Source organism: Benincasa hispida, chromosome 12 (genome assembly GCF_009727055.1).
Source record: "Benincasa hispida cultivar B227 chromosome 12, ASM972705v1, whole genome shotgun sequence".
In the NCBI taxonomy this organism is placed as follows: domain Eukaryota; kingdom Viridiplantae; phylum Streptophyta; class Magnoliopsida; order Cucurbitales; family Cucurbitaceae; genus Benincasa; species Benincasa hispida.
The window spans coordinates 7,595,820-7,608,895 of record NC_052360.1 but is presented as its reverse complement, the minus strand read 5'-3'; the positions used below and the strand labels follow the sequence as shown (position 1 = coordinate 7,608,895).

Sequence of the window (13,076 nt, the reverse complement as noted above, 5' to 3'; positions counted from 1 at the left end):
ATTTTTTTTTTTCAAATTTTTGCCTCGATTTTTCTAAACCATTAGTAAAAAGAATAAATAGCAAAGGAAGAAATTAGGAGGTGGAAGTAATGTTTATTTGCTTAATTTTCAAAAACAAAAAATCAAAGACCAAATGGTTACCAAATATGGATTTAGTTTTAGGTTTCTAAAACTGTGCTTGATTTTTCTTTTCCACAATTTCTTATTCATATGTTTCATATTTCTGATTTAAACATTGAATTCTTAGTCCATTAAAAAAAAAAAGTAGAAATAATTTTTTTAAAACTACCTTTTTAGTTTTCAAATTTTGGTTTTAATTTAAAAAATGGTGTTAAAATGTTGATAACAAAACATATAAACAACAGATGAAGTTGGTGCTTATAAGTTTCATTTTAAAAAAATCAAATAATTATTGGAGTCTATATTTAATGTCCCATTTGGTAATTATTTGGTTTTTTATTTTTGAAAATTAAGTCTATAACAGTATTTCCACCTTAAAATTTCTTCCTTTGTTATCTACTTTTTACTAATTGTTTAAAAAACCAAATCAAAATTTAAAAACTAAAAAAGTTAACTTTTTAAAACTTGTTTTTGTTTTAGATATTGGCTAAGAATTCAACCGGTGTACTTAATAAATATGCAAATCATGGTAACAAATAGAAAGAAAATAGACTTAATTTAAAAAAACCAAAAACCGAAACAAAAATGATTGATAAACAGGGCCTAATTTTTCAAAATGTGATTTGGTTTTTGAAAACACTAAAAGTGGATATCGAAACAAGGAAACATATAATTTAGAATAATATTTATAAGCTTAATTTAAAAAATAAAAATAAAAAATCAAATGGTTACCAAATGGGGCTAAGATTTTTAAAATATCAATATTAGTAAATTAAATTTTATGCTAAATTAAAAATTTAGACTATGAACTTTGAGGTATATCTATTTGATCCATGGACTTTCAAAACCTTATATTTAGCTCTTATATTTTATTTTTTTTTTTAGAAAAAAATAAAAATTGGATCTAATGGACACAAAATCAAAAGTTTAGAATTTTAATATTAGAAAAAAAATCAAATCTATATATAATATACTAATTAAATTATTTTTAAAAGTTTAAAAATCAAATAGGCATAAACCTCGAAATTAAGAAGTTAAACAAAAAATTTAACCAAACTTTTGCTTATTCTATTTTAGTCCATAAATTTTTAAAATATCAATTATAATATGCTTATACTGATTTTTAATTTTGTTTTTCTTTTGATGGATTGATAAGTAATTTCATGTAAGCAAAGTAATGTGGGCATGTATTGAGATTTCGAACTACATAAAATTGAATATTGAAAAAACAAAGTTTTATGCATTTAAAATAATATGTCAAAGATCCATAAGAAATCAAATAGATATTTTAAAATTTAAAGACAAAAATATTAAGAGACCAAAATTAAGATGTTAAAAGTTTACCAGCCAAATAAAATAATCCTTAAAACTAATATTATGTGGCAAAATAACTTTTTTACAAACCAAGCCATTAATAATCTCTTTTATGGTAGGTTTTTAATTCTCACTTTTAAGTTGATTTTCATTACTCTAGAAAAAAATCAATATAAACATTTTAATTTTAACAAGTTTGCTTTTATTAATTACAGTTGCAATTCTACTTTATCAATGTACATTAATTAAAGCTTTGCTTGATTTTTGTCTTTGGTGCAACTTCATATTGATAAACACTAATAAATATGCATCATTCAATCACTATTCCATTCATTTGAATCCCAACTTCATCAAGTTTCTTAAGTCTCTTGTACTTCTTCAACATCAAAGAACTGCAGACCACACTAACAGAAGAAGCTGCCATGGCGGCTCCGGCGATCCACGGTGGTAATCGAAACCGAGTTGAAGGAAACAAGACACCTGCCGCGATTGGTATGGAAAGAAGATTATAACCTAAAGCCCAAATATAATTTAAACGGATTCTAGAAAAGGTTTTCCTTGAAAGATGAATGGCAGTTATAACATCTTGCAAGTCATTTTTCATTAGAACAATGTCTGCTGCCTCAATGGCAATGTCGGTGCCGGCTCCGATTGCCATCCCGACATCAGCTGCTACAAGGGCAGGCGAGTCGTTGATCCCGTCTCCAACCATCGCCACCGTGTGTCCGACCGTCTGATCATGTCAAAGCCAAAAGTGTGGTTTGTTATTTGGTTCTTTGTAAAATATGTTCTTGAGTCCCAATTCTTCAAAAAGTCTAGTCTATGATACAAATTTTTAGTCACGTATTGAGATATTAACTTTAACGTATGAAGAACTATATAGCATATCAAGATATCATGTCAAGGTCAAAGCGAGCATAACTCAATTGATATACGAATGTGTTAGCTACCTTCAGGTCTGTGGCTCAAATCCCTCTACCCTTATTTGTACTAAGAAAATATCATGCCGAGTTTAGCATATGACTCTAAAATTATTGATACTATTTCAAACCATCATGAGTTAGCCTAATGGTAAATAGCAAACATGAGTTTAATAAATGACTTAGACGGAATAAGTTGAATCTATGGTGGTCATCTACCTAGGATTTAATATTCATTGAGTTTCCATGATACTCGAATGTTATAGGGTCAGATAAATTATCCTGTGAGAATAATCAATATGCGTATAAGTTGATCCAAATACTCACATACCAGAGAATTTATCGATACTATTTTAACTCGAGATTAAAACAAGTCAAGGCTTTGAAAGAGAATTTAGATTGTATATACCTGAAGATTCTTCACTTCCTCTACTTTCTGATGAGGCTTGGCCTCTGCAATGACTTTTTCAATTCCAACTTCTTTGGCAATGGAATTTGCAGTACCCCAATTGTCACCTGTTACCATTATGCTCTTCACGTCCATAGACTTGAGAATGGAGATAACTTCTTTGGCACTTGGTTTCAATGGATCCGACACTGCGATAACTCCCGATACCATTCGATCTATAGCCACCAACACTGCAGTTTGCGCCATACCTTCAGCGTTGACGAGAAAGCTTTCCACTTCCCCTGGGATTTCAATGTCATTGTTCATCATCAAGCTCTTGTTTCCAACCATTATTTTCTTGTTCGTTACTGTGGCTTCAACTCCATGGCCAGGAATGGATATGAATTCTTGAGCTTCTGGCCAAATGGGATTTTGTTCTTTCTTGAATTGTTTGGCATATTCAACAATGGCCTTGGCTACTGGATGTTCACTGTTAACCTGATAAATAAACATCAAAGAAGAGCATTTTAGTTACGAAATTCATTCGCAAAAATTTCGAACAACTTTTCAATGACGAAAACGAACCTCGGTTGCTGCAGTGAGTTCAAGGAGTTCTTCAAGTACTATAGTGTCCATGAGTTTTACATTTACAACCACTGGTTTTCCAATTGTTAGAGTTCCTGTCTTGTCAAACACAATGCAACTCACCTGAAAATCATAAGTAGACCAAAAGTATTATAAGATGGTGAATGTCGCACATTACCACGAAAAAATCACACAGTTTCGATTCGTGTGTGTTGTAAGCTCGAAAGGGAATGAAAGAGAGATCAAAATATGTATATACCTTATGAGCAAATTCTAATGCTTGACCGCCTTTTATTAGTACACCTTGAGATGCACCGATGCCGGTACCAACCATTACGGCGGTTGGGGTGGCAAGGCCAAGAGCACAAGGGCAAGCTATGACCATAACAGATATACCAAATTGGAGAGCCAACTCAAAACTGTCCATTGAAGAGGGCAACCATGATTTAGGATAGAGATGCAACTTTCCAGCTAAAAACCAGACAATCCAAGTGAGAAAAGAAAGTAAAATTACCTGCAAAAGTATATAAAAAAAAAAAAAAAAAACTATTGTGATCAATGGCAAGCATACAAATGAATAGAGAGATTGGTTTCATAATACTTACCAGAGGCACAAAATACTTGGAGATATGGTCAGCAAATTTCTGAATAGGAGCTTTTGCCAACTGAGATGATTCGACAAGTCGAACGATTTGTGCTAAAGAACTATCTGATCCAATATGTGTTGCCTTTATATGCAATACCCCATTTTCATTCACGGTTCCTCCTATTACCTTGTCGCCCATCCTTTTCGCTACCGGTTTCGCTTCTCCTGTGATCATACTCTCATTGACATGGCTTTCGCCCCATACGACGAGACCATCAGAAGCTACTCTAGCACCTGGCGTAATCTTAATAACATCATTCTTTTGAATCAACTCACTACTGATTTCCACTTCGCTGATCACATTTTCATGGCCATCGAGAGTTAAGAGTGTCGCCGTCTCGGGAGCCAAGTGTTTAAGCTTCGCAATGGCCTCGGAGGTCTTTCCTTTTGCTAAAACCTCCAAATACTTACCAAGTAGAATGAATGTAATTAACATCGAACTAGTTTCAAAGAAATCTGTACCACTGAAAGTAGGAGACGTAGCTGCTCTTAACACTATATAAACAGAATAGAAATAAGCTGCATTTGTTCCCAAAGTAACCAATACATCCATATTGGCAGAACCGCGACACAATGCTTTGTATGATCCGATGTAAAATCTCGAACCTACGACGAACTGCACCGGAGTTGACAAATTCCACCTAATAATATGCCCGATGTTCATCATATTGACAACTTTGATATCTAAAGTCTGCTTGATTCCAGGTATATACATGAAGACCATAGAAGTTAAGAAAACAGGTATAGAAAGAGCAGAGCTCCATAAAAGGTACTTATAATGTTGCTTAATTTCTTTCTCCTTACGAGTTTCTCGTCCCGTTTCTTCGGGATATAGTGTCACCTTGAAATGCTCAGATTTGATCAACTCGAGGACTTCGATAAAAGTTCTAGGTCCTGTTATATCAGGCCTATAAGATATCGTAACTTTGCTCAATGTCGTGTCGATAATGACATCGTCAATTCCTAGGACGGATTCGAGTGATTCTTTAACTTTTGTTGTTGAGTTTTCATTTTGCATACCATCAATCTTGAGCTCAATCTTGGTAATGTGTTCACCAATGGTTATAGGTAAGGCTTCAAACCCAATGTCTTGTATGGCTATAATGAACTGACTGCAATTAACAACCTTTGGATCATAATGAACTTCTGCTTCCTCTTTAAATAAAGCAATGTGAGCCTTTTGTACTCCATACATTGCTTCCAAAACCGATTCTACCATGGAAGAGCAAGAATTGCAGCCCATCCCGTTTACTCGGATTCGACATACTTCGCTCGATCGATGATCATTCCCATCGTTTGATATTGTAGCTTGAAATCCAGCATTTTCAATTGCTTTAAGTATTGTCTCTTCCTATAAAAAAAAATATATATTTGACAAATTTGGAACTATTTAGTGATCTAAAAAATATGTAGAGAAGACATTCATAACTTCCTTTTTCTAAAAAAAATTACAATACCATGGGAAGAAAACAACAACAAAATCATTTCAAAAATACTTTCTAACACAAAGTAAGATAATGTTGAGTTCCAACATGGCTATATTATTTTTGTTTTTTTTTCCCCTTTTTCCCTATGTTTTTCTTCTTTCTCAGAAGAACATTGTGTCGTAATGATTATTTATTAAAAATATTATCATTACTATCTAAAGCCACAAATTAAATAAATGACAACAGATCATAGTTCTTTTTGTTTCAAAACTTTTCACTTTTGAGAAAATTTCTAAAGCTTATAAGAAAATTAAAAACAGTAAGGATTAATTAAAAAAAATTATCTTTATTTTTTTAAAGCCAGAGAAGATATGAGATGAAAAACAAAAGGAAAATACAGGTTAAAATGCATTATTTTTTGTTTTGTACGTCATTGAAGTAATTTAAGTATGCAACCATTTAGACCATGTACTTCTAACTTGAAAATAAATTCTTATACGTTCAAATTTAAAACGAAATCATTCAAGATAAAGTATAGGGTCAAAAGTATTTTTAACCAAGAAAAAGAATTTTATTATCAAATAAAAATAATAAAGTAAAGTTGTGTAAATTCATATTTATTTTAGGAAAATTATCAATTTTGATCGTAAAAATGTTAGGTTGTGTATTAATTTGGACCATAAACTTTCAATTTCATCAAATTAAATCATAAACTTAAATAAATATTGTAATTTTTACCCTCGGTTCAATTTTCACAAGTTATCCCAGTAATTTTTTTGAAAAAAAACGAGTATAAAGATTTATAAACTCATTAATTTTAACAAAATGAACTTTTGCACAGAAAATGACTTTGACCAATGCACAAATAAACCATGTAATAGCTTTTCAAAATTCATAATTCATCAAGATCATATCATACCTATCTTTATATTTTATTGATTGCTTAAGATAAATTTTTTTTTAATGATATCTTTTTAGTATAATAATTTGGATTAAGAGATTAAAATCTCTAATCTCACGGTCAATAATTGAGCTATGTTAAAATTTGGTTTTTTTTTTTTTTTTTTTTTTAATAACTATTAAATTTTTTTAAAAGTTAGTGTTTGCCTTTGTTTCATGAGATTAACATTATAGGTCTTATATAATTATAATGTATTATTACTAAAATAGTCAAAATTAAATATACTTTTTTTAGAACAGATAATTAATAGTTAATTGATAATCGATAATAAATAACCTATATATAATTATTGGGAGATTTTTTAAAATAAAAAAATAAGGAAACTATTTACATGAAATAGCAAAATTTTAATATTTTTTGATAAAGGCTAATAGAAGTTTATCAGTGATAGAAATTGATAGAAGCTTCACTGATAGATGCTTATAGAAGTTTTTTTAGTGTCTATCAATGTTTTTCTTTTACTATTTCTATGAATAGTTTGACATTTTTCTATCGGTAAAAATTTTCTATAATTATTTATAATGATGAAGAATGAATCCTTATAATAAATTAATAATAATGACAATTAATTGATTGGATATATTACTAATTAATGAACCAGTTTTCATAATTAAAGTGCATTGATTTATTACGTCATTTTTATATAAAAATCAAGTATACATTTTATTAAATTAATTTATTGCAATGGAATAATTAAGGTCATGTGATGATTTTGTTTTTTGTTTTTGTTTTTGAAAAAATACGCCTATATACATTACTTCTACCTCCAATTTTCTTCATTTGTTATCTACTTTTTACCTGATTTAAAAAAAATCAAACCAAATTTTGAAAATTAAAAAAAAATTCTTTCAAAAAGTTGTTTTTGTTTTTGGAACATGGCTAAGAAATAAAGCATGGTACTTAACAAATATGCAAATTATGGTAAGAAATGTGAATGATATATACTTAATTTTCAAAAACAAAAATAAAAAATCAAATGGTTACCAAACGAGGTCTAAGTTCTAGTATTTTCAAATCTTCTAAGGTTATTCTATTGATAACAAATTTAATTCAAATGTACTAGCTAAAAAAAGACACATACGTAAATAAATAAAGTAAGATATTAAGAAGAGGAGAGAGACGTCCAAAAAAAACTCATTCTTTTGAAATGGTACGAACTACCCTCATTCATGGGTATAAAAAACAATGAAAATAAATTATTCTCATTTTCAATGACACAGACCTTATTCCAAACAAGGGTAGATGTATTACCGTTATCTATTTCCACGTTTATTCTCATATTCATTCATTTCAAACACTAGATATCTTGAATGTAAATGTTGTTCTAAACAAGGGATATGTTACCATTGCCTATTTCTCCCCTTATTCACATTCTCATGGCCCCTTAATTTTACTAAATGTCTTGATTTTTTTTTTTTAAAAATTACTATCAACTTTTGAATAGTAATGAATGTCTTTAACTAGTGAATTATGCTCAAATTGATGTCTCAGATTTTGTTAGATAATATCTACTATAGAAATTTTGTTTTATTGATGTATAGATGTGAGAAATATCACATAAAAGAAAAACGTAAATTTAGGTCAACAGAAGAAAAATAAGGGTCATGGCCAATCCCATAATCCCTTTATTGTAATTTCCTCTTTTTTACTTTTCTTTGGATCATGTCAAAACAGATTACTTTTATCAAGTTTAACTTTCTATTACTTCTCATTAAAGGTAAAGATAGTTTTTTTAAAAATAATAATAATAATAAAAATTAAAAAAAAAAAAAGAGATCGCGTTGAAATATATATAATTTTTTGTTAGTTGACTTATGTACAAACTAGTAACGATAATTGATTTAACTTTATTTACGAGATAAGTACGACAATGAACTTTTAAGAACTAGTAAAAATCAAAATAAAACTAAAAGCTTTTATATTATATATAAAAAAATTCCTAATAATTCCTACAAGATAGACTTTTTTATATCTCATAAAAGAAGCAAATTTCAAAAAGCATATTTAGTAGAAAAAGATAAAGAGGATGTAAATTTGATTTGATTGAATATTTATATTATATGATGCCTTAATTAGTTGAAATTGTTTGAGTTGGTAAATAGTTGTCAAGTTGATGTTATTGTAGCGAGTAAGAGATATTATAGGTCAATGTATAGTTACCATGTTAAAAATTAAGGTCCCTTTTAGTAATTATTTATTTTTTGTTTTTTGTTTTTGTTTTTTAAAATTAAGCCTATAGATACTACTTCTACTTCCAAATTTCTTTATTTTTTATCTACTTTTTACCAATGATTTAAAAAACTAAGCCAAATTTTGAAAACTAAGAAAAATGAGCTTTTAAAAATTTGTTTTTGTTTTTTGAAATTTGGCTAAAAATTCAACCATTGTACTTTAAAAAAGATGCAAATCATTGTAAGAAATAGAAAGAAAATAAACTTAATTTTCAAAAACAAAAAACCATAAGCGAAATTGTTACTAGACGAGACCTAATTTTTTTCCAAATTTAATTCATGACAAAATTTTTGGAGAAAGAGTCCATTGTATAAATAAAAGTTTATAATTCCAAATTTAAATCTATGTGTTGATTAGATTATAAAATTAATACTATCGAAGGATAATCACAGTGAGTATAACCCAGTATAGACATGTATTATTTTCATAAGAGATTCAAATTCTTATTGTCCCACATGTTGTATTTAAAAATATATATATTATTAATTTGCATAATGATCTTCTTAGGATTAAAATCATCAACTGTAAATTTTAAGAGCAAAATAGGAAAGTAATTCTCTTCCATTGTCCCATTTATAAAATAGGATTAAAGATTTAATGTGAACTAAAAATTTCAAAAATCGATGACTTCAGAAATGAAAGGCCGAGTTAGACTAACTTTGACAACATCAAACCATTTTTAATTGAATATTATACTACATTATTTAAATATTATGATATATAACAATGTCTCTTCATCGTTTAAAATAAGTTTTTTAATTCTCATAACTTACTCTTTTATAAAGGAAAATTTTTAGATCTGTTTAAGAGAAAATCTGAATTATGTTTTATGTTTTCAGATTTACTAAGTTCGACAAATAGATATTTGATAGACAACTCATATTCGTTTTCTGAAAACTATTTTCAGATTCTGTTATCCAAACGGTATAATTTCTGAAAACAACATTTTTATGTTTTCATTGTAACCAAATTTTTTATTTTAAATTTTAAAATGCAGAATTATGTTAAATAAAGATAAAAATATTTAGAAATACAATATCACGTTATAAACTCAAGTCATTCTTTTAAAAGAAAATATAATATGTATTAAGTAATATATTATAAATTATATAATATTACAAAATAATAATTATATAAACTTCTTAACATAAATGATAATCGTAAATCAATTTTTCAAAAAGAAAAATAATTTATTATCAACTAAATATTAGTGAATAACTATAACTAGTATTATGGTTTATAAATGTGTAGTATAAAATATATTTTAAATAATTATTTAAATTAGAATCCAATTTCTGAATCTACCATCCAATACATGTCCGAAAACATAAAATACAAATCTATTTTCATCATATCTCTATTTTCAAATTTTTTTACTAAGCAAGTCTTTAAATTTTATTCATTTTAAAAAGCTTTGATTTTTCTGGTAAAATAATAATATTAAAAAAAAAAACTATAACTTATGAATAAAAAGATACTTAAAAATAATTGCAAGGGTAATTGCAATTGTTAACATTTTTAGAAATAATAACCAAGTTTATAATATATTTAAAAAAAATTACAAATATAGACAAGTTGATAGACTTTTACTTGATATGGTCTATCACTCCTACCTATTGTCTATCACTCCTAGACTATTTAAATTTGATCATATTTGTAATTTTTTAAATATTTATTAATACCGTAAGTTTAATGTCTATATTTGCAATGGATCTATTTTCGATTAGGAAGTACGAAATAGAAATTTAATACAAATGTAAAGACAAGATAGAGATCTTGAAAATTCTCTATCCATATTATATATATAGTGGCCACCACTAGCAGTAGTGTACACTGTACGAACGAATAACAATTGGGTTTCTCTCCACCAAAAACTTCTATGTAATGAAGAGGAAAAAACAAAAAAGGGTGAACTAAATTGGTTCTTGAGAAGGAATTTGAGCCAAATTGAGTCCCTGAAGCCATTGAAAGCCTTTGATTTCGATTTTATTTGATGTTTTTATTAAGAAAATTTTCTTGTAATTAGCCTCAGTTTCTAGTTTCAACCTACTGACGGAAGTCTATTTGAAAGAAAAATCTGCAGTAATCTAATCGGAAAGCAGAAATGGATTAACGATTAAGAATGAATGATGAGAAACAGAGAGACTTACGTCGATGAGATTGGGGAGATAGAGGATTTGAGCCCTGTCGTTCAAGAAATCGACGGCCGCATCCAGAATGCCTGGAAGGTGTTTGATGGAATTCTCAACTGAAACAGCGCAAGCAGAGCAACTCATCCCGCTAACGCACACCACCACCTTCGCTTTCGCCGCCGCCGCCGCGGTCTCGTCATCGTCAATCACTGTTGCATTTTTCGGATTCTCCTCTGTTGCCGCTGGTGATCGTTTCCGCCGCGGAAACTTCAACATTTTGATCGGAATTGCGGCGGAGGTTCGGTTGAGAGAAGAATGGTGAAAGTTGAAGCTCTTTCTGGCGGAACTGCGATGCCCTTTTATGTGCGATTCAGAAAGTTAAAAGGAATGCCCATAACGCCATGGCATTTCAACTTTTTGGTCACTGTCTTTTAATATATAAATAAATATTTATTTATTTTTAGGAAATTATAAATCTCTGTCGCGCAATACTACTCTAAAAAATTATCTTAAATTAAAAATTAAAGATGGAGTATTTGAAATACTAACCTCTCTCCGATACATATAAATATCAGTTGAGTCATATATAATTTTAGTTTTTAAACTTTAATTTTAATTTTTTACTATAATATTTTAGTTTTATAAATCTCATCAAATTTAATTTTAATTTTTTACTATAATATTTTAGTTTTATAAATCTCATCAAAATTAATTATCCATTTTTATTACCTAAAGACTAAGTTTTTATAGTTTATAAACAAAATTGAGTTGTCTTTAAAAAAAGAAAGAAAGAAAGAAAATGAAGTTGAATTATAATTAGTTTATCAATCTATATCTATAAACCTTTTTTTTTTATTAAATCTTAATAATATTTATCTTGATAGGTATTAAATCGTTGTCATTTGTAAAGTACACAGACTAAATTATTAATTATTAAAATTTATAATTAAATTGTTACTGTTTTAAAAGTAAAAAATAAAATCACTACAAATTAAAGTCTAAGAACTAAATTGTTACCTCTATCAAAGTTTAACGATAAAAGTATATTATAATATTTTTTATGTCTTATGTTTTGGTACATTCTAAATTACAACTATCATTTTATCACTCTTCCCACATAAAATAAATTTAAAACAAAAATAAATAAAAATTTGCACGTGACAATTTATAATTAAATAATTGGATGAAATTGATACATTTGTGGATATATCGAAGTTTTTTTTTTCTTCTCTATTTTCCTTTTTATTCCATGAAAAGTGTCTTAGTAGTGGAATTCTAATGGGCACTTTCTTTTATTTTTTTCTAAATGGAGAATGAGAATAATATAGAATATATAAAATTGATATTTCTGTCCTTGAATGGTGAAAGTGACTATGCCACATTTGATTTTAAAAACATTCAATTCAAGAGCAAATCAATTAATCCAACCCATGGTTAAGTTAATTTGTATTCATCATTTAATTATGGGTGAAGTTTTGACATTTTTTTTAATTTAAGCATTTTTTTTAAAAGAATAGTTTTAATTAAGAATTAGATTACACTCTTAAAAAACAATTTTGATTACAAGTTTATTAGATTGCATTTCTTAGAATTTTAATTGGATTCATCACTATTTTGACTTATTTTAAATTTTATATTTCTAAAAAATTAATTCAAAAGACATGTCGGAATTGGTGTCCTAAATCTCCTTGTAATCTCTAGTTTGTAAACTTTGTATACATATTGTTGTTAATAAAATAAGTATTATTTTATAAACATATACTCAATCCAATAAACTAAGATCCGAAGTTATTTCATGTAATTTAAATAGGTATGTAGAGGCATACAAGTGGATCTTGTTTAAATAATAACCTAAACGGTCTGTAGTAAATGGATAAAACTGGATATCTTATCTTAGTGACACTATTGTTATGGCCTGCTTTGTAGGTATTACAAGTGTTGTAAAGTGCTACAAATGATTTGATCCTGATCATTCATGTGGAGACATATGAGCAGGGGTATCCTATACAAAGAGTTTGTATAAAACCAAACCATGAAATTATTAGTCTATTTATATAACGCTGTTAATAATATGAACTGACATTTCACTAGGATGACCATAGGTGATATGACCTTAATCCTGAGTGAGTTGTGAACTCCTACTCATGAAGGCGGTCATTTGATTTGTATGGGTGAGAGTGGCCAGATTGCAAACTCAACAAGCCTACCATTTTGGAGATTCATCTGACTGAGATGAGATTTGGGAACACAACTATACAAGATGGAATTCACTTCTTCTCTGATGCAGGGGCAAGTAGATAAATTGTTCCCTTAAAGGCTAATTCTGAGTCTTGAACATAGTGGCCACACTC

General features: G+C 28.4%; 1 protein-coding gene across 1 annotated transcript; it reads right to left on the bottom strand.

The window, feature by feature from the left end:
* Nucleotides 1-1,645: 1,645 nt before the first annotated feature.
* On the bottom strand, nucleotides 1,646-11,136 carry LOC120092640 (probable copper-transporting ATPase HMA5). Its single transcript, XM_039050784.1, has 6 exons — nucleotides 10,744-11,136; nucleotides 3,933-5,324; nucleotides 3,587-3,841; nucleotides 3,328-3,450; nucleotides 2,764-3,240; nucleotides 1,646-2,167 (listed from the first exon to the last, which is right to left on the bottom strand). The coding sequence occupies exons 1-6, from the start codon at nucleotides 10,999-11,001 to the stop codon at nucleotides 1,745-1,747; spliced, it is 2,928 nt and encodes a 975-aa protein (XP_038906712.1). The 5' UTR covers nucleotides 11,002-11,136; the 3' UTR covers nucleotides 1,646-1,744.
* Nucleotides 11,137-13,076: the final 1,940 nt, after the last annotated feature.